Below are 22,725 nucleotides of genomic sequence, written 5' to 3' on the forward strand. Positions count from 1 at the left end.
AAAAATCTTTCCTTAGAGAATTTGCAGGCTGGACTTACTGTTATGTTCTGCTACCAGAGCTAAGGAAAGAGAGGAGATCTGTCCCTACGATAGAACTCAGCTGAATCCCTACGATGTAACAGGGAACCTGATCCTGCGATCAGACCTGCTAAAGTCCTAAGCTAGTCTGGACGGAGACCTATAGATGTGGGGAAGGAATCCCTACAAGTACTAAGGACTGGGAGGAATATGGGACACCTCCTAACAGAAATAGTAGCAGACAGACGAACAAACAAAATATATAGAACATAGAGGTCCGTAGACCAAGCAAACTAACAGAGTAAGATACAGAGCACAGGCTAGCTAGAAAGTAGTTATACAATGAAGTCCAGCAAAGCCAGAAGGGCGGAGCAGGCTTAAATAGGCCAACAAGGTCATGTGACCAGCAAAGGAAAAAAAAACCTAAGAGCAAGGTTCTAACAATTGACACACTGGCCTGGGTGTTTAAATACTTTCAGTTTGCCGCAGGGAGGGGCCGGTGATATTCACTTATTACCTTGTGGAGGCTTGGAGCTATTGCAGCCAGCTTACTTCCTCTCTTATGCTTGGAGGACGTTTGGTGTAATCCCTCTGAAGTCGGCTCAAGTTAAGTTTCTTCCCCCTGTGTTCGTCTCCCTTGTTGATAGTGGGGACTGACCAGTGCTCACCCCCCCTTCCCTATCCAGGGCGTAGCTCTAGGAATTTACAGGGCTTAGATTCCTGTTCGGCAATTGGTGAGGAACCAATATAGGAATGGTAGAGATCTCCACTCCCCCTTTCCCTAGTGTCTGGGCTCCCTTCCCCTCATTCCTTCGTGTTGTACTTTATCTTTCCTACACTGTGCGTGACAATTATTGTGAAATGGTTTCTGCAGCGTCCAGGTAGATCCTTCATCCTCAGCTGCTCTTACCTTCTGGCATGACTCAATGAATTCCTCAATGGTAACGACACCGTCCTTATTTCTATCCATTTTCTAAACAAGAAAAAAAAAACACAAAAACATAAAAACACTGCACTGAAATGTTTCTTAATATATGTTTCCAGTTCACAGAATTCTGCTTTTCTGATGCAGAGCTCCCAATCTAAATGATGGAATGAGGACATTTTGACAGCCTGCAGTCACCACTAGAGGGAGCCTAGGAGCTTGTTGCATACAATGGTCTATAGTTCATATTGTATGTAGTGAGCTCCCTCTAGTGGTGAATTCTGTGTGTTTTTTTTCAGAGAAATAGGAGCTAGATTGTGAGTTCCATTATATTCACACCCAGAGCGGCATTCAGAATATATACCACTTAACATTCAGTCGTCCTCCTTTCTGGGTTAATTTTTTCTTTTTTCACTTTCATTTTTTTATCCTCTTATTCAAAGAATCATTTTATATTTTTACGCTCGACATGTGCAAATAATTGCTTGGTTATTGAGGCACAAGTTGTAGTTTTGAGTTCAATTTACCATTTTGAGGTTTTTTTTCTTGAATGAATAACTTATATGGTGACTACAGTAATTTTATATTTTAATAGATTTGACTTTTATAGACGCAGCAATACTAACTATGCTTTAAAAAAAATAAAGTTTTGGGAAAAGGAAGGTAATTTGAGGTGGGGTTTTTTTAATTATATTTTAAAAACTTTTTCAAATTACTTTTTTTCTCATTTTTTACACCCTTTAGGAGGTTTGAACCTGTGATTGTTTCATAGCCGACGCTACATAATGTAAATCCCCAGTATTAGCAGTATGTACTGAAAATAATGACCTCTTATGATACTATGAAGCCAAGTCCGTGAATGGGTAAGACCAAGATGGCAGCGAAGAGGGTGTTCAGTGGACCCGCTAATGCTGGGGGTGCTGGAATGAGACCTTTCCCCAGATCACGATATTTAAAGGGGTATTTTCAAATATGACAGTTATTACCACCTATTCATGGGATAGGGGATAATTTTCTGATTGTTTGGGGTCTGTCCTCTGGGGCCACCATAGTTTCCGAGAACCAGGGCTCTGAAGAACCCCATGCGAATGGAGTGGTGGTCGATCATACAGACTGGCTCTCCATTTATTTTAATGGGAGTGCCGAATACCAACCAATGGCAGTCATTAATCTCTGGTGCTCCCATTAAGAGCCGGGGTTCTTGGGATCGCTGGGGACCCAGCAGCCAAACCCTCAGGTCAGAAAGTTATCCACAATCCATTGGATAGGAAATAAGTTTTACATTTGGGAATACCCCTTTATATGCCACTGTCAGAGATCGTCAATGGCACAAAAAGGGTTGAATAGGAGCAATTGCCACTAGCTCTGGTTGCTGCTGTTAGAGGCATGTGCCGGCTGTACAGTACAGCCATGTATAGAGCGGGCATGCTGTACATGCACAGCTGACACCGGATGCTCCCTTCTACTTTTCGCTAAGTTTTAGATGGAAGAGCAATAACACACGACAGCACGATCAGACTACACAGCATTTGTTTGCAGTCTGTTACCATGGAAACACATTGGTCTAGCTAGGAACTGTAGACCAAAAATTATAGATTATTTTTTTTTAAGGAAATTATTTGCAAAGTTTCCTTAGTTTTGATGATGATCAAGACCGTACAGGAATGCAGAAAAAGTTTAGGATTTCACCTGAAAAAAATTCTCCACGTGTTCCCTCGGAGCCTCCTCTCTCATGTTTGGATATGTATACTTGCCCATCATGTCATATATAGATTTCATGATGTCCATCATTTCCTGTGGAAACAGCAAGAAGATAAACATGAAATATAATCCTAAATTATTATTATATTCTCTCATATGCCAAAGACCCCTGAAGAATGAGCTCTGGAGGAAGCCGTGCGGCGAAACAGGTGAGGGCCAAGGAGAGGTGAATATTATATCATTTTTCACCCTAATTGTTTATTATATCCTGGAGTATAAGAAACATCTTTAAATTGCAAAATTGATTTGCACTGAATAACTAATGCAAATCAAATTTCTTGATTAAATTAAAACCCATCGTTCACCTTTAAAAAAAAAAAAATAAATTGTGAGTCAAAGCCCCCAACTAGTCTATTCCGATAAAAAGTATAAAATATAATGTAACAAGGTGCAAGAATAAATTAATGGAAACAGAAATTATTTTCTTTACAAAATGATTAAATAGTAAAAAATATATATATATATAAAATAAAAAGATATTACAATGATGGACATAATTCATTAATTAAAAATTATCATGATGTTCAGTGAATGACGGAAAAGAAACATCTGGAAACATTTTTGAGGGTTTCTTTTTGTGATTTTGGGTGTGTTCACATGCTGCATTTTTTTCACTACTTTTTTTTTGTATGTAAAAAAACCTCAGCATTTTGCAGTACGAGTAAAATAGGGAGAGATTATTATTTTAACCATCAATGTGTTTTTTTTTTTTTCAAATCTGCAGCGTTAATTCTTTCAGTGTTTTTCACCCATTAAAATTAATGCAGAAAAAATGCAATGAAAACGCACCAAAAACTTGTAAAGGAGTGTAGAAAAAAATGCTGCAAAAACTCAACATGTGAATATGCCCTTAAGTATTTTCTTAATAAAAATAATTGTAAAAAATATACAGCTTGTCTTGTAAACTTTTAGGCAATTGTCCATTATTTCTTTTGCGGTATGTCCTCAAAATCAAATGTGTGGAGCCCTTCGCTCGGCGCTGCCACTGATCTGCTGTTTGCAGCTCCCGCTAGATGTTAACAGCATATAGAGCTGGAAGAGCACAGCGCCAAGCACTGTGTAGTGGCCATTCTCGGTACTGCAGCTCAGCTCCTATTGATGTACTGTACAGTGGCGCCCAAAAGTTTAGCTTTTTTTAAAAAAAAAAAGTGTGATTACTCTGTCTGGTTGTTGTGAGGCCATTTTCCTGGTGATGAATTGAAAGTGCATGAAGTTGTCATCATACAAGACCTTAATTGTAACCAAAATTCTTTTGAATATAGGTTTGGTCATTTAGTTAAAAAAAAAACTGACTGCCAAAAGTTTTGCATCTACTATTTATTGATCACAACAAAGAGAGTAATTCATTGCTAACAATGCCATAACTTACAAAGCATAACCTCTTGCACCGCACCGACGGGGCATTAAAGCCACTCGGGTATTCAAGACATCTTGATGGATCTTGCGCCATTTACAAATCTTCAAACAATTCATCTTTATTTCTATGGGTACGGGCCCCAACTCGCCACCCTAACTCATCCTAAAGGTGCTCTATGGGTGTAAATCAGGTGATTGGCTCGGCCATTACAACAGGCGATCATTTTTCTTTGCTAACCGATCTTTGACTAAATTGAATGTGTGCTCAGGATCATTGTCTTGCTGGAATCTCCATCCCCTGCCTACTTTGGTTTTACCATTTGGCAGCATTATATGCAGAGGGCCAATAGCAGATGCAGAAAAGCAACTCCAAACCATGACATTGCCTCCACCATGTTTCACTGTAGGTGTTTGGTTCCTTACATCATTACGTTTTCACATTGGGCGGTATATATAGTGCTGCCATCACTACCAAACAGATTGCACTTGGATTCATCCGACCACAACACCTTAGATTAATCTGTCTCTTTCCATTGGCGGTGTTCTTTGGTCTTTGGCAAACTCAAGTCGGACCTTCCGGTTCTTTGCAGAGATGGAAGGCTTCTTGACTGCTCCTCGTACATTTAGCCCTACTGCTCTTACCCATCGCATCACAGTTTGGCGATTCTCTTTGACCCCATATTGTTCCTTCATTTCGTGAGAAATCTGTGCAGCACTTTTATGGACATCAGATACTGACTTTTTCTTAATAATGTGATCAACTCTGGAGGAAGTTCTCGGTGGTCGTCCACTTCTAGGTTTGTCAGCTGTTCCAGAAACTTCTTTTTCTTTCTTTAATATATGTGACACTTGACTCTGAGAACAGGTGAATTCCATAGCTCCTCTTTTTTGGCTTTTCCGTGACTTTATTCTCAGAATAATAAGCTTCCTGACATCTGGTGATAAATTTGACTTTGTTTATGCCATGTTTTTTTAACCTAAAAACACACACAAAAAGAAATTTAAGGCAAAATTCGACTACCCATGACAAAATATGCCAAACATTTACCCCAGCAAATGTCGAAAACGAACACATAAAGAGATAAAACAATGTCAAACACAATTTTCGTCCTTATAGCTGACAACCATTTGCTTCCGGTTTACTAAAATCACCAGGAAAATGGTATCACAACAACGAGACAGAAGAAATCACACTTTAGCGACCAAAAGTTTTGCTTTTTTTTTTTACTGTGATCTTAGCTGCAGTACATGAAAATGACCACTATACAGTGTATGGCGCTGTGCTGTTCCACTCCATATCCTGTTTACCTCCAACAACTCATTAATGGGGGTGCAGGGTTTCGGACCCTCAGCGATCTGATATTGATCCATAGGATAAGAGGTCATTATCTAAGTAGTGGATCACTCTTTAAAGAAAAAAAATAATGATGAGAAAAAGATGAAATGCAAGGGAAGAGGCAATACATTATACTGGTCTTTAAGCTCAAAAATTGGTGTCCTACTTAAAGGGCAGATTTTTGCTATTTAATCTGAGAGCAGCCATAAAGTAAGGGCAGAGACCCTGATTCCAGGGATGTGTTACTTATTAGGCTGTGTTCTGTAGTTTCAATACAATCAGTGTTTTATCAGCAGGAGATTATCACTGCAGGACTAGGTCTCACGTGCAGGCAAGTCAGGCTAATCAGTATAACCTCTCCCCCTACACCGTTCTGCTCTCAGATTATATAGCAAAACCTGCTGACAGATTCCCCGTAAAGGGTTAATACTATATGAATACATGCTATACTAATTAAGTGACAAATTTGTTTTCTTTCAGAAATGAAAAATTTACAACAAAAAAATAACATTTGAAAGACGTTTCTTTTTTTTTTTTCCTATTTTTAATTTTGCAATTCCTATTAAACATCAGAAGTAATTTTAACAATTGACTTCTATTACATATTTGCTGACAAGTTGTGTGGAAGGGCCGAGAGCATCCCCAAGAAGGATCCCTGCTTCAGCCAGCGGCTATTGTGTAATGAAGTAAGGAGCGTGCATTACCCCAGACACATCACTCATTCATTACACCCTCAGGAGCCCAAGACCTCTTGAAGGGAACGTCAAACTAGAGCGAAATTGACAAGTCGTTCTATTATTAACATGAGTCGCTGTTTGCCGTGCATTAAATCACATTTATCAGAAAAACTTGGAGTTAAAGGGTCCCAAAAACTACTGGAGGTAACGAGCTCTATATCTATCTAAGAGTTCAACCTTGTGTGACATGCAGAAGTAGTGCTGCTGCTTTAAAAGCATTCAGCAACTATTAGAAGTAACACAAGCACAGGAGACAGGAAGTGTTGTGCTCCAGAAGCATCCAGCAACTAGAGGGGTTAACACAGTCACAGGAGAAAGGGAGTGTTTTAGCAGAGCCCCAGGGGGATTGTGGGGAAGTTGTTTACTGTCTGGCTGGAACCAAAGAGAAAGGTGGCGTGTGTGTTCTGTATCTCACAGAAGCGCCCCTGCAAGTGAAAAGGATTCAAGTCAGGAGTGAAGCTAAGCACAGGTCAGGTAGAGTTCCTGAACTAGCAGTGCAGAGTATTATCAAGCAGAAAGATAAGGACTGGAAGAAATGGTGTCACAGGGATCATCTCCTCCAGCAAACCCTCCCCCTCCTCCATCTCACTGTGCTGTAAGGAATGCTGTGTTCATTAATGTGCCTTTGCATTAGAACTGTGCTGTCCTGTACTACTGGGAAGACTGTGAACTGCTGTGCTGCTAAGGAAACTGTACTGTTTGTCACTGGAGCCTGTTACTCATAAGACTTAACTTGCACTGTCTGTGCGGCTTCTTATTAAATGCTACTGTTCTACCGTTTATGAGGACTCTTGTCAAGTGTGTCTGGTCAGCAAGTGAAACAACCTACGTGTCTGTGCCTGAGGGTCAATACCCCTGTGTGCCTGAGAGAAGGTGCAGCACATGGTCTATGGTCACCCTGAGTAACGGTTCCCCCAGGATTCCGGAGAATTCATGTAACCTGTCTCGCCCCTATCTGAACCTAGTGGCGTGTGTGTAACACTTGCTCTCTAAAAGGGCCGTGGCAAGAGGGCGTCCGAGAAGCGGCTTGTGGTTCGTAATTCCGTAACACGGCCGGGATTGTAAAATCACATTAATCAGAAGCCATAATACTGTAGATTGTTCCAAAATTGTGTGCAAAATGCTGGAAAGGCAGAGATGCACAAGAGGGTTCAAAGGCACAGGAGATGCTGCAGCCGTGCTCTGTGCAGCAGCATCCACGGCACAGGCAGTGGGAAAACTATATATATATTTATTTTTATTATTATTTAAAATATTTTTACCGTATATATATATATATATATATATATTATTTTTTTTTATCCTGAAACCGCTTGACCTCCTGTGAAATCTTCCTGTCCTGTTTCCTGATTGGAATGGACCCAAGACAAGTCTGTGCATCTTGAAGAGGCAATTTCTTATATAGCAGAGAAAGATCTGGCTGCCATTTAGTAATAGACCTATATGTTTTTATCTAGTGGTCTATAGTTGCCAACATTTTTGAGGACGTTTAAACCCTGTCCCAACTTTGGGGATTTGGAGGGCTGGAATGAGAGAGACAATTCTAGAAGAGAGGGGAAGCACAAGAGAAGTCTTGTATCTGAGTGTGGAAGGACGTGGTGAGGCTGGAAGAGCAAAGGTTGTGTGTGGTATTCCTGAATTAAGGAAGAAATTTGGAAAGCGGCAGAATCGTGTAAGGCCTCCCTAGATCAGAGTCAGGATCTTGTGCTGGATTTATGGTGTGATGGGCGGCCTTTACAGGGACTGACAAAGGAGTTACTATTTGAGGGAGGAATAAGAAGTGGATGTGATGTGGTACAGCATTAAAATGTAGCAATATATATATATATATATATATATATATATATATATATAAATAATTTTGCCTAACATGGAAAGTTCAGAATCGTTATAAATTACTTTTTTTGGGGGTCTTCATTCCTGTAAAAAAAAAAGTTTTTCCCCAACCTATTTGCCTGCTTTCAGCTGCATTGATATCAGACCGTACTCTTTGGAGTAGAGCTGCTGGCAATGAACGAGTCAGCACCTACAGCAGCCTATCAAATAATGAGGGACAAGTGCTGACCCATCACTGCCGTCATCTGTACTCCAAATGAGTACGGTCTGATGCCAACGCAGGCAAATAGATTGGGGAAAAGAGAGGGGTTTGGAAACTACTTACATGTACTTTTTTTTTTTTTTTTTATAAGAATTAAGACAAATCCCCTAATAAAATTATTTGCAAAGTTTTATAACTTTACGTACTTGACAAAATTATTTAAAAAAAAAAGCAAAATAAAAGGATAGATGTCAGAGGTGTGGGACTGTTTCTGGCAGCATTACCTCTTTTGTGATGCAGCCATCTTTATTTAAGTCGTATAAGTTAAAGGCCCAGTTGAGTTTGTCGTCTATGCTCCCTCTTAGGATAATGGACAATCCGGCTACAAAATCCTATGGAAGGAAAGGAAATTTCACAGTGAAAGGTTAGAAAAGAATTAGCCGACAGATTTATCAATTCTATGAGAAGCGGGAGGGGATGGACAGCGGCTTATCAGAGAGGGTCGTCATAGGTAAATCTGGTCACAAATGGGGAAGTGGTAGAAGTATCTGCACCCTCTACGTGACCCCACAATCTACTAATAGCCGACAGGAACCCTCTTGTCAGCCCAGCCGGGTAATGGGGAGCACCACTTATCTTCTCTACTGCAAAATGTCATAAAATGCTATGTATTCCTATCAATTCCTTGTGATTTTCAAGATCTCTGCTTGCTGTGATTCAATAGAAATCTTTACGATTTTCCATTTTTTTTGTCCACTACTTACTACTAATTATTTTAAAAATTGGGCCCATGGTAGCAGCCACTGAATCGAGAGCTAGGAGACTGTTTCTTCCAGCTCAGACTTAAAGACTTTGTCCACTACTTTTCCGTTGATGACCTATCCTTTAGAGAGGTCATCAATGTCTGATTGGTCGGGGTCCGACACCCGGCACCCCCGCTGTCACCTATTGATTTGAATAGGAGGCGGATGTGTAGTACCTGCGGCGGCCACTACCAGAAGACGGAGCAGCTCAGCAAGCGAGCATGTCCGGCCAGCAGCCGTCCCCACCAGTAACAACTGATCAGTGGGGATGTCGGGTGTCGGACCCCGACCAATCAGACATTGATGACCTGTCCTAAGGGTAGGCCATCAATACCAAAGTAGTGGACAACCTCTTTATGGTAAGGCTCATTCACATGTCCGCTTTGAAAGCACGATTGCTATCCGTGGTTTTCATGGATGACATTCGTACCCATGTTATTCTATGGGGCCGTGGAAATGTCCGATCTTTTTCTCGGACTGAGTGATCCGCGGAAAAAATCTGAGACATGTCCAATTTTGATCCGAGTGTTGGTTCACAATAGTCAATGCAAGTTTATGGGTCCGTGAAAAAAAATCGGACTGCACTCGGATGACATCTGAGTGCGATCCGATTTTCACAGACTGACAGAATGGAGAAGATGGAGAAACTTTTTATTTTTCTCTCTACGTCCAAGAAAAAGTGATGTCAGTCTGATCAGAGTCTGATCAGAATAAGCGGACTGTTTTTCTCAGACCTGGAGAACATGTTACCCTAAAGAGTGACTGCTGCAGCCAATCAGAGACCACTGACTCACTGCTGATGCCATCTGAAGAAGAAGTTAGGACACGGGCAAGGCAAAGGACACTAGCCCCAAAAGGTAGCGGGAAATCTGAAAGATGAGTATGTGTTTTTCTTTTTGTAATCTTAAAACCATTATGGGTCCATTTTTGAAATAATAATAAGTAGTGGACAATTCCTCTAAGGCTTCTATTGAATGACAGCAAGCAGAGATCTGGAGAAAGCACAAAGAGCAGTAATTATCTGCGGCTGAAATGCCCAATTTAAGGAGTATTGTATCCACACACTAAGTCTATGGAAGTTTTGGAGTTGTGCATGAGCGACAACCGCGGCTTAATGGAAGTCCGACCTCTGCATCACTTTTATTGATGGGAATACCCCTTTAAATGCCGTCACTGGTCGTCTGCTGGTGGACCGGAGAACCTGATGTGGCTGCCACTCACCTCAAAGCTGACGGAGCCGTTGTGATCGGTGTCAAAAGCGTTGAATAGAAAATGTGCGTACATGCTGGAATCTGGAACAGAAGAGAACAGTAAGTGACACAGAAACCCCCCGACACTGGGGCCGAGAGGGCAGAGATCCACGTCAGTGGGGGTTTTGGCTGCAGTGTGGACACGCAATGGCCAGAGCTTGTGTCCGTACCTTCATACATGGAATCAATGCCGGGTTTGATGGGTTTCCATTCACTGACACCAAGCGGAGATATTGCAAATGGTGAAAAATTGGAATGTACAAATCTGTGCCAAAAATTTGGAAACATTTTTTATATACCGAGATCGGGTGCGTGCCCCCTCTGCACTAGGATCAGGCCCCCCGCCTAAGGCACGCTCTCTCCATGATATCACTCACCTCCTTGGGGGAAAAACTGGGAGTAAATCTGCTTGAAATTGTCTTCATTGACGATGCCGCTCGGACATTCCTGTTACAAAGGGATCAGACAAGAGATCACGTCACAATCTCAGATCGGTCACGTCACCCACGTTTCCCAGAATTCACTAGTCTTTGAATACCGACCACCCCTGCCACCTGTAAACCCACACACCCGGCTGTCACTAAAAACCCTGGCAATTTCATATGTGCCCCATGTATTTCTACATTTTACTAAAATTCCATGTAATTCATTCAGGGTGGTTTTATTTGAGCACAGTATGGTGGTATTATTTCAACAGTGTAATGCGTTCTATGTCAAGCACTGTATGGCAGTATTATTATAACAGTGGATTGTGCTCTAGATGAAGCACTGTATGGCAGTATTATTATAACAGTGGATTGTGCTCTAGATGAAGCACTTTATGGCAGTATTATTATAACAGTGGATTGCGCTCTAGATGAAGCACTTTATGGCAGTATTATTATAACAGCGGATTGTGCTCTAGGTGAAGCACTGTATGGCAGTATTATTATAACAGTGGATTGTGCTCTAGGTGAAGCACTGTATGGCAGTATTATTATAACAGTGGATTGTGCTCTAGATGAAGCACTGTATGGCAGTATTATTCTAACAGTGGATTGTGCTCTAGATGAAGCACTGTATGGCAGTATTATTCTAACAGTGGATTGTGCTCTAGATGAAGCACTGTATGGCAGTATTATTATAACAGTGGATTGTGCTCTAGATGAAGCACTGTATGGCAGTATTATTATAACAGTGGATTGTGCTCTAGATGAAGCACTGTATGGCAGTATTATTATAACAGTGGATTGTGCTCTAGATGAAGCACTGTATGGCAGTATTATTCTAACAGTGGATTGTGCTCTAGATGAAGCACTGTATGGCAGTATTATTCTAACAGTGGATTGTGCTCTAGATGAAGCACTGTATGGCAGTATTATTCTAACAGTGGATTGTGCTCTAGATGAAGCACTGTATGGCAGTATTATTATAACAGTGGATTGTGCTCTAGATCAACCACTGTATGGCAGTATTATTACAACAGTGCATTGTTCTCTAGATGAAGCACTGTATGGTAGCATTATTTCATCAGAGTAGTGTGATCTAATTAAAGCTCTGTATGGTGGTCTAGTTTGAGCACAGCATGGCAGTTGTATTTTACCAATGTATTCCAGTCTAGTTTGAGGACTGCATGGCATTACTATTTCAACAGTGTACTGTAGTCTAGTTTTTGCATTGTATAGCAGTATCATCTTAACAGCATATTTGAGCACTGTATGGCACTATTATTTTAATGGTGTACTGCAGTCTAGTGTGAGTGATATATTACACTATTAATTCAACAGTGTATTGTGGTCTAGTTTGAGCATTGTACAGAGGTTTGATTTTAAGGTGAACGCACTGTATGGCACTATTATTTTTACAATTCATTGAAGCCTAGGTTGAGCAGTGTATGGCAGTATTATTTTAACACTGTATTGCAGTCTAGTTTTAGCACTATAGACTGGTATGATTTTAACAGGGTATGGATGTCTAGTTTGAGTATTGTATGGAACTATTATTTTAATGGTGTACTACAGTGTAGTGAGAGCGCTATATTACACTATTATTTCAACAGTGTAACGTGATCTAGTTTGAGCATTGTATAGCGGTTTCATTTTAAGTTTGAGCACTGTATGACACTTTGATTTTAACAATTTATTGAAGTTGAGGTTAAGTACTTTATGGCAGTAATATATAAATGGGACATTGCAGTTTAGTTTGAGCACTGTATAGCAGTATTAATTTAACAGTGTATTGCAGTCTAGGTTGAGCACTTTATGGCGGCATTATTTAACAGCATATTGTGGTCTGGTTTGAGTATTGCATAGAGGTATTATTCTATCACGCTATGTGTGGCGCCCCTGAGGGTTCATTCGCCACAGGGGTACTACACCTCAGTATAGAGGAGATGGAGATAGAGGAAATGGGGGGAACCAAAGATAGCGGGGGCCAAGTAGTGGATGAGGGTGGAGGAAACACTTACAGGAAGCACATACAGAATCATATATAATATATGGCCATCTTAAGTTCAAGGTCTTTGATTGTGAGTCTTCTGTCAGGGTCCAGCAAAAGTCTGTAGCTGGCTGAAGATACACGGTCCTCGTACTCTGGCCGTGAGACGAGGAGCGGGTCAGAGTTAACAAGTGTCTCTGCCCGGTCAGGGTCCTGTTCTAAGAAGGCCTTGGAGGGGAGCAGAGGAGAGAGGCTCCACAGGCGAAAGGATCCCAGGGGGATATGGACGGAGCGGAGTCGCCACCTGTCCTCACTATTCTGGCCTAGTCAGAGGGATTCCTGCTGCAAGAGGGGTGACCGGCCCCCGATATCTGACTTTGTCACTTCACGTCTCAGTCAGAAAAGCCCGGAGGCTTAGTGGATCCGAGGGGGATATGGACGGAGCGGAGTCGCCACCTGTATCTCTTACACTGCGTTTATCCAGTGGGACCCGGCCTTACACCACGTTCATACCACACACAATCAGGAGAAGACTCAGTGGGAGAACTTACAAAGGAGAGGAACACACTAACGGGGTCTCGACAGGTGCTCCTGATCTACCTGGGAAGTGCTGAACCCCCTTCCCGGTGGCCGCAGTACGCCGTGTGTAGCAGAGGGAAGCTTTGCGGCTGAAAGAGCATCTAAAGTGAGTAAAGACCCGGATGACTTCATTCACCGCCTCCGCTTGTTTATTTCTGCGCGGCACTGCACCCACCATACCTCCACACAGATCATCAATCACTGCCCTGAGGCCTACTCCGCCTGTGGGGAGTAGTACCAACCAAGCTGCCAGAACACCGGCCTCAGAGGACTGTCGCAGCGCTGGTGGCCTTCACCAGAAACCACAGGTGGCGTAGTCGAACAACCACTTATCCAAAAAGCCCATTTTTCATGTGACAGCCCTGGGCACGAAACAGGTCAAGGCCGCGACTGCATCCCCTCAACATCTTCAAGGCCCGGCTCTGAGTATCCCCCATTTGCTCAGGGAGGGCGTCACATATGGCACAGTTAATTGGCAGCTCTCTCATTTTGGTATTGTAAGATGCTATATGGGCAATACATTACTATGCCGCTAGATTCAACCCATATGTGTCTCCTTCTACTGCAATACTCTGTGAGCAACTCTCCGGGATACAGATGCATCAAGGTCAACCATTATATTTTATAAAATTACAGATCATAACAATATTCATTCACAATCTACCAAAATAATACTGCCATACAGAGCCCAAAGCACATAAGCCTCGTATTTCTAGGTTTATATTTAACCCTCGCTATGCAGAAGACCTCTAGATGGTGGAAATCTCAGGGAATGGTGATTTGTGGGGGTGGATGATGCAGGTGCTTCTCACAAAACTAGAATATCATCAAAAAGTTCATTTATTTCAGTTCTTAAATACAAAAAGTGAAACTCCTATATTATATAGAGTCATTACACACAGAGTGATCTATTATATAGAGTCATTACACACAGAGGGATCTATTATATAGAGTCATTACACACAGAGGGATCTATTATATAGAGTCATTACACACAGAGGGATCTATTATATAGAGTCATTACACACAGAGGGATCTATTATATAGAGTCATTACACACAGAGTGATCTATTATATAGAGTCATTACACACAGAGGGATCTATTATATAGAGTCATTACACACAGAGGGATCTATTATATAGAGTCATTACACACAGAGGGATCTATTATATAGTGTCATTACACACAGAGGGATCTATTATATAGAGTCATTACACGCAGAGGGATCTATTATATAGAGTCATTACACACAGAGGGATCTATTATATAGAGTCATTACACACAGAGGGATCTATTATATAGTCATTACACACAGAGGGATCTATTATATAGAGTCATTACACACAGAGGGATCTATTATATAGAGTCATTACACACAGAGTGATCTATTTCATGTGTTTATTTCTGTTAATGTTGTTGATTATGGCTTACAGCCAATGAAAGCACAAAGGTCATTATCTCAGTAAATTAGAATACTTTATAACAACAGCTTGAAATATTGTTTTAAAATCCGAAATGTATGTTCAGTAAATGCACTCAATACTTGGTCAGGGCTCCTTTTGCATCAATTACTGATAGATAGATAGATAGATAGATAGATAGATAGATAGATAGATAGATAGATAGATAGATAGATAGATAGATAGATAGATAGATAGATAGATAGATAGGTGGATACAAAGATCTCTTAGCCAGGTAATTATGGACCAGTGGGGAAAAAAAAGTTTGAGGGGCTTATAAAGGATTCTATACAGCAGTATGTGATAGACCATAACATTATAAGAGACAGCCAGCATGTTTTTTTTTACTAAAAACTGACTTTGTCAAACTAACTACATAAATGAGATTTTATGAAGAACTGAGTGGAAAAAGGGACAGATGGGAGCTGGGGATATTGTGTTTCTGGACTTTGCAAAGGCATTTGACACTGTCTCCCATAAATACCTAATCCTGGGTAGATCGAGGTCTATAGGATTAATAAATAAGGTTTGTAATTGGATTGGAAACTGGCTTAAATATCGCTTAAATACCAGAGAGTTGTGGTGAATGACGGCTGATCTGAATGGTCTCCAGTTATAAGTGGTGACCCCCAAAGAAGACCGGATTATTAGTGTTTCTGTTTTTGCAGATGACACCAAACTACGTATAGTGCAGTTTATGGAGGATGTTCATAAGTTACAGGAAACTGAGTGTTTGGGCATCCACGTGGCAGATGAGGTTCAATGAGGAGAAATGTAAAGTTATGCACATGGGCACTAATAATACATGAGCATCATGTGTTCTAAGGGAAGTAAAACTAGGAGAGTCACTTGTAGAGAAGGATCTGGGTGTAATAACCTGAGGACATCATATGTTATAGGGGGAGGAAAACTAGGAGAGTCACTTGTAGAGAAGGATCTGGGTATAATAACCTGAAGGCATCATGTGTTCTAAGGGAAGTAAAACTAGGAGAGTCACTTGTAGAGAAGGATCTGGGTATAATAACCTGAGGGCCTCATATGTTCTAGGGGGAGGAAAACTAGGAGAGTCGCTTGTAGAGAAGGATCTGGGTGTAATAACCTGAGGGCACCATATGTTCTAGGAGGAGTAAAACTAGGGGAGTCACTTGTAGAGAAGGATCTGGGTGTAATAACCTGAGGGCATCATGTGTTTCAAGGGAACTAAAACTAGGAGAGTCACTTGTAGAGAATGATCTGGGTGTAATAACCTGAGGGCACCATATGTTCTAGGGGGAGGAAAACTAGGAGAGTCGCTTGTAGAGAAGGATCTGGGTGTAATAACCTGAGGGCATCATGTGTTTCAAGGGAACTAAAACTAGGAGAGTCACTTGTAGAGAATGATCTGGGTTTAATAATATGAAGGAATCATGTGTTCTAGAGGGAGGAAAACTAGGAGACTCACTTGTAGAGAAGGATCTGGGTGTAATAACCTGAAGGCATCATATGTTTCTAGGGGGGAGAAAAACTAGGAGAGTCACTTGTAGAGAAGGATCTGTGTGTAATAACCTGAGGGCATCATATGTTCTAGGGGGAGTAAAACTAGGAGAGTCAATTGAAGAGAAGGATCTGGGTATACTTGTAGATCACAGACTAAATAATAACATGTAAAGTCCATCAGTAGCTTCTAAGGCCAGCAGAAAATTGTCATGCAATAAAAGAGGTATGAACGCGCCAGGCAGAGATGTAATAGGACAACTTTACAAAGTGTTAGTGCGACCTGATCTGGAAACACAGTTGCCCTGGAGCTAGAAAAGTACAAATAAGAGCCACAAAACTGATAAGGACCTTCGAGGATCTTGGTTATGAGGAAAGATAAAAAGAATTACATTTATTTAGCCTTGAGGAGAGATGTCTAAGGGGGGACATGAGTAATTGTACATAAATGGCCCATACAAAAAGTCTGGTGAAAACCTGCTTCACGTAAAGGACAATGATGCGTTCCCTCCACCTGGAGAAAGCGGTAGAATCTCCAAAGGATTTAAGGCTTCTTTACCCTGAGGACTATTAGGACGGCTCTTTCAGACGTCTGCGATCATCGGTCCGATCTCAGATTGCAATTCCCCGACTGTCCTAGTGTCTTCCAACCTCATATGTTTCTATGAGGCTGAAACACTTGATGCGTGTCCAAGGGATGCGCAGTTGGGGGATGTGCGGTCGGGGGATGCGCGGTCGGGGGATGCGCGGTCGGGAGATGCTCGGTCGGTGGATGCGCGGTCGGTGGATGCGCAGTCGGGGGATGCCCGGTCGGGAGATGCGCGGTCGGGAGATGCGCGGTCGGGAGATGCGCGGTCGGGGGATGCGCGGTCGGTGGATGCGCGGTCGGGAGATGCTCGGTCGGGAGATGCTCGGTCGGGAGATGCTCGGTCGGGAGATGCTCGGTCGGGAGATGCTCGGTCGGGAGATGCTCGGTCGGGGGATGTGCGGTCGGGGGATGCGCGGTCGGGGGGTGTGCGGTCGGGAGATGCTCGGTCGGTGGATGCGCGGTCGGTGAATGCGCAGTCGGGGGATGCTCGGTCGGGGGATGCCCAGTCGGGGGATGCGCGGTCGGTGGATGTGCAGTCGGGGGATGCTCGGTCGGGGGATGCCCGGTCGGGAGATGCACGGTCAGGGGATGCACGGTCAGGGGATGCTCGGTCGGAGGATGCGCGGTCGGGGGATGCGCGGTCAGGGGATGCTCGGTCGGAGGATGTGTGGTCGGGGGATGCGCGGTCGGTGGATGCGCGGTCGGTGAATGCGCGGTCAGGAGATGCTTGGTCGGGGGATGCGCGGTCGGTGGATGCGCGGTCGGGGAATGCGCGGTCGGTGGATGCGCGGTCAGGAGATGCTCGGTCGGGGGATGTGCAGTCGGGGGATGCGCGGTCGGGGGATGCGCGGTCGGGGGATGCGCGGTCGGGGGATGCTCGGTCGGGGGATGCTCGGTCGGGGTATGTGCTGTCGGGGGATGTGCGGTCGGGGGATGCCCGGTCGGGAGATGCACGGTAAGTCCATGCATTGCGATCTGAGATGATCACAGTAGTTGACCGCAGGTGTCGGTAACAGAGAGAATCGTTTATGGTTTCAAAAAGGTTTAGATGCTTTTTTTTTTTTAGAAGAAAATAACAAATAATTATGTAAATGTGTAAAATTCTCATAGATGTTGATCCGGTCGATCGACACTCGGGATCAGGAGGGAACGATATTGGGCAGACTGGATCATGCATTGTGCTTGTGCCCCTTCCCTTTATTCTTTCTCATCCCATGGTTGTATCTTTTTCAGCCGCAGTCACCATGTAACGCTGTAACTCCTGTGTGTCCCTCTGTTCTCCTTCCCATTAGTAGATTAGCTGATTAATATTAATGTCCGCTCGGTTTCGCTCAGGACACGGACCCTGCAGCTTTCCAAGGAAAAAATCAGATCTGGACCCTGCGCTGCACATCTCCATAATGAGCCGATACCGCCGCCATCTATAATTGACGACTACCGCAGTGCTCAGACTCCGCGCTCCGCCAGTGTATCTAAGCTGCCTCTAGATCCAGGGACAGTATGGAGGACGATCTATACAGAACCTGAGAGATTTACATACAGGTCACCACAACGCGGGATACATCATAGGCTTAGATACACCAGATCAGCATCACACATAATAGGTATGAATACACCAGTGCAGCAGACAGTATCACACACGACAGGCTTAGATACACAACTCAGCACATAGCATCACACAGGACAAGCTTAGATACACGACTCAGCAGACATTATCACACATGACAGGATTAGATACATGACTCACAAGACAGTATCACACATGACAGGTTTAGATACATAACTCAGCAGACAGTATCACACATGACAGGTTTAGATACATAACTCAGCAGACAGTATCACACATGGCAGGCTTAGATACAAAGCTAAGTAGGTAGTATCAAACATGATAGCTACAGAAATACTGTGCAGCAGAACAGTATCACATATGATTGGCATTGTCTGCTGAGCCATGTACCTGAGCCTGACAGATTAGATACAGATAAATTAACTGCATAGAGTATTGTGCACAATCGGCTTAGATACACAACTCAGTACCACACAAGTTAGATCATTTTAGCGGCACAGTATTAGACATCATAGGAGTAGATGCGATAGCTCAGCAGACGGTATCACACACAATATGCTTACATACATCGGCTCAGCAGCTCAGGACTACACGTTATACACAAACTCAGAAGGCAATCTAGGCTTAGATACAGTACAGTGGCTCAGCAGACAGTATCACAAATACTAGGCTTAGATACAGTACAGTGGCTCAGCAGACAGTATCACACATACTAGGCTTAGATACAGTACAGTGGCTCAGCAGACAGTATCACACACACTAGGCTTAGATACAGTACAGTGGCTCAGCAGACAGTATCACAAATACTAGGCTTAGATACAGTAACATGGCTCAGCAGACAGTATCACAAATACTAGGCTTAGATACAGTACAGTGGCTCAGCAGACAGTATCACACATACTAGGCTTAGATACAGTAACATGGCTCAGCAGACAGTATCACACATACTAGGCTTAGATACAGTACAGTGGCTCAGCAGACAGTATCACACACACTAGGCTTAGATACAGTAACATGGCTCAGCAGACAGTATCACACATACTAGGCTTAGATACAGTACAGTGGCTCAGCAGACAGTATCACACACACTAGGCTTAGATACAGTACCATGGCTCAGCAGACAGTATCAAACACACTAGGCTTAGATACAGTAACATGGCTCAGCAGACAGTATCACACACACTAGGCTTAGATACAGTAACATGGCTCAGCAGACAGTATCACACATACTAGGCTTAGATACAGTACAGTGGCTCAGCAGACAGTATCACACATACTAGGCTTAGATACAGTACAGTGGCTCAGCAGACAGTATCACACATACTAGGCTTAGATACAGTACAGTGGCTCAGCAGACAGTATCACACATACTAGGCTTAGATACAGTACCATGGCTCAGCAGACAGTATCACACACACTAGGCATAGATACAGTAACATGGCTCAGCAGACAGTATCACACATACTAGGCTTAGATACAGTAACATGGCTCAGCAGACAGTATCACACATACTAGGCTTAGATACAGTACCATGGCTCAGCAGACAGCATCACACACTCTAGGCTTAGATACAGTACAGTGGCTCAGCAGACAGTATCACACATACTAGGCTTAGATACAGTACAGTGGCTCAGCAGACAGTATCACACATACTAGGCTTAGCTACAGTACCGTGGCTCAGCAGACAGTATCACACACTCTAGGCTTAGATACAGTACAGTGGCTCAGCAGACAGTATCACACATACTAGGCTTAGATACAGTACAGTGGCTCAGCAGACAGTATCACACACTCTAGGCTTAGATACAGTACAGTGGCTCAGCAGACAGTATCACACACACTAGGCTTAGATACAGTAACATGGCTCAGCAGACAGTATCACACATACTAGGCTTAGATACAGTACAGTGGCTCAGCAGACAGTATCACACATATTAGGCTTAGATACAGTAACATGGCTCAGCAGACAGTATCACACATACTAGGCTTAGATACAGTACAGTGGCTCAGCAGACAGTATCACACATACTAGGCTTAGATATAGTACAGTGGCTCAGCAGACAGTATCACACATACTAGGCTTAGATACAGTACCATGGCTCAGCAGACAGTATCACACACACTAGGCTTAGATACAGTACAGTGGCTCAGCAGACAGTATCACACATACTAGGCTTAGATACAGTACAGTGGCTCAGCAGACAGTATCACACACTCTAGGCTTAGATACAGTACAGTGGCTCAGCAGACAGTATCACACATACTAGGCTTAGATACAGTACAGTGGCTCAGCAGACAGTATCACACATACTAGGCTTAGATACAGTACAGTGGCTCAGCAGACAGTATCACACATAATAGGCTTAGATACAGTACAGTGGCTCAGCAGACAGTATCACACATACTAGGCTTAGATACAGTAACATGGCTCAGCAGACAGTATCGCACATACTAGGCTTAGATACAGTACAGTGGCTCAGCAGACAGTATCACACATACTAGGCTTAGATACAGTACAGTGGCTCAGCAGACAGTATCACACACACTAGGCTTAGATACAGTAACATGGCTCAGCAGGCAGTATCACACATACTAGGCTTAGATACAGTAACATGGCTCAGCAGACGGTATCACACATACTAGGCTTAGATACAGTACAGTGGCTCAGCAGACAGTATCACACATACTAGGCTTAGATACAGTACAGTGGCTCAGCAGACAGTATCACACATACTAGGCTTAGATACAGTAACATGGCTCAGCAGACAGTATCACACACACTAGGCATAGATACAGTAACATGGCTCAGCAGGCAGTATCACACATACTAGGCTTAGATACAGTAACATGGCTCAGCAGACAGTATCACACACACTAGGCTTAGATACAGTAACATGGCTCAGCAGGCAGTATCACACATACTAGGCTTAGATACAGTAACATGGCTCAGCAGACGGTATCACACATACTAGGCTTAGATACAGTACAGTGGCTCAGCAGACAGTATCACACATACTAGGCTTAGATACAGTACAGTGGCTCAGCAGACAGTATCACACATACTAGGCTTAGATACAGTACAGTGGCTCAGAAGACAGTATCGCACATACTAGGCTTAGATACAGTACAGTGGCTCAGCAGACAGTATCACACATACTAGGCTTAGATACAGTAACATGGCTCAGCAGACAGTATCACACATACTAGGCTTAGATACAGTACAGTGGCTCAGCAGACAGTATCACACATACTAGGCTTAGATACAGTGCAGTGGCTCAGCAGACAGTATCGCACATACTAGGCTTAGATACAGTACAGTGGCTCAGCAGACAGTATCACACATACTAGGCTTAGATACAGTAACATGGCTCAGCAGACAGTATCACACATACTAGGCTTAGATACAGTGCAGTGGCTCAGCAGACAGTATCACACATACTAGGCTTAGATACAGTAACATGGCTCAGCAGACAGTATCACACATACTAGGCTTAGATACAGTACAGTGGCTCAGCAGACAGTATCACACATACTAGGCTTAGATACAGTACAGTGACTCAGAAGACAGTATCGCACATACTAGGCTTAGATACAGTACAGTGGCTCAGCAGACAGTATCACACATACTAGGCTTAGATACAGTACAGTGACTCAGAAGACAGTATCGCACATACTAGGCTTAGATACAGTACAGTGGCTCAGCAGACAGTATCACACACTCTAGGCTTAGATACAGTAACATGGCTCAGCAGACAGTATCACACATACTAGGTTTAGATACAGTAACATGGCTCAGCAGACAGTATCACACATACTAGGCTTAGATACAGTACCATGGCTCAGCAGACAGTATCACACACACTAGGCTTAGATACAGTACAGTGGCTCAGCAGACAGTATCACACATACTAGGCTTAGATACAGTACAGTGGCTAAGCATACAGTATCACACACTCTAGGCTTAGATACAGTACAGTGGCTCAGCAGACAGTATCACACATACTAGGCTTAGATACAGTACAGTGGCTCAGCAGACAGTATCACACATACTAGGCTTAGATACAGTACAGTGGCTCAGCAGACAGTATCACACATACTAGGCTTAGATACAGTACAGTGGCTCAGCAGACAGTATCACACATACTAGGCTTAGATACAGTACAGTGGCTCAGCAGACAGTATCACACATAATAGGCTTAGATACAGTACAGTGGCTCAGCAGACAGTATCACACATACTAGGCTTAGATACAGTAACATGGCTCAGCAGACAGTATCGCACATACTAGGCTTAGATACAGTACAGTGGCTCAGCAGACAGTATCACACATACTAGGCTTATATACAGTAACATGGCTCAGCAGACAGTATCACACATACTAGGCTTAGATACAGTACAGTGGCTCAGCAGACAGTAT

The 22,725-nt window shown here is 43.1% G+C and overlaps 1 protein-coding gene across 8 annotated transcripts in view; it reads right to left on the bottom strand.

Moving 5' to 3' along the window:
* KCNIP2 (potassium voltage-gated channel interacting protein 2) overlaps positions 1-22,725 on the bottom strand; it is a 654,874-nt gene that overhangs the window by 37,065 nt on the left and 595,084 nt on the right. For all 8 annotated transcript variants that reach the window (XM_073684924.1, XM_073684926.1, XM_073684931.1 and 5 more), the window contains 5 exons: positions 10,602-10,671; positions 10,196-10,266; positions 8,456-8,563; positions 2,633-2,737; positions 929-991 (listed from right to left, as the gene is read on the bottom strand). In XM_073684924.1, coding sequence (XP_073541025.1) covers positions 929-991; positions 2,633-2,737; positions 8,456-8,563; positions 10,196-10,266; positions 10,602-10,671 — 417 coding nt within the window. The remainder of the gene's footprint in view (positions 1-928; positions 992-2,632; positions 2,738-8,455; positions 8,564-10,195; positions 10,267-10,601; positions 10,672-22,725) is intronic.

The sequence above is a fragment of the Phyllobates terribilis genome, unplaced genomic scaffold, assembly GCF_046119375.1.
Source record: "Phyllobates terribilis strain yellow unplaced genomic scaffold, ASM4611937v1 Scaffold_5__5_contigs__length_657084704, whole genome shotgun sequence".
In the NCBI taxonomy this organism is placed as follows: Eukaryota; Metazoa; Chordata; class Amphibia; order Anura; family Dendrobatidae; genus Phyllobates; species Phyllobates terribilis.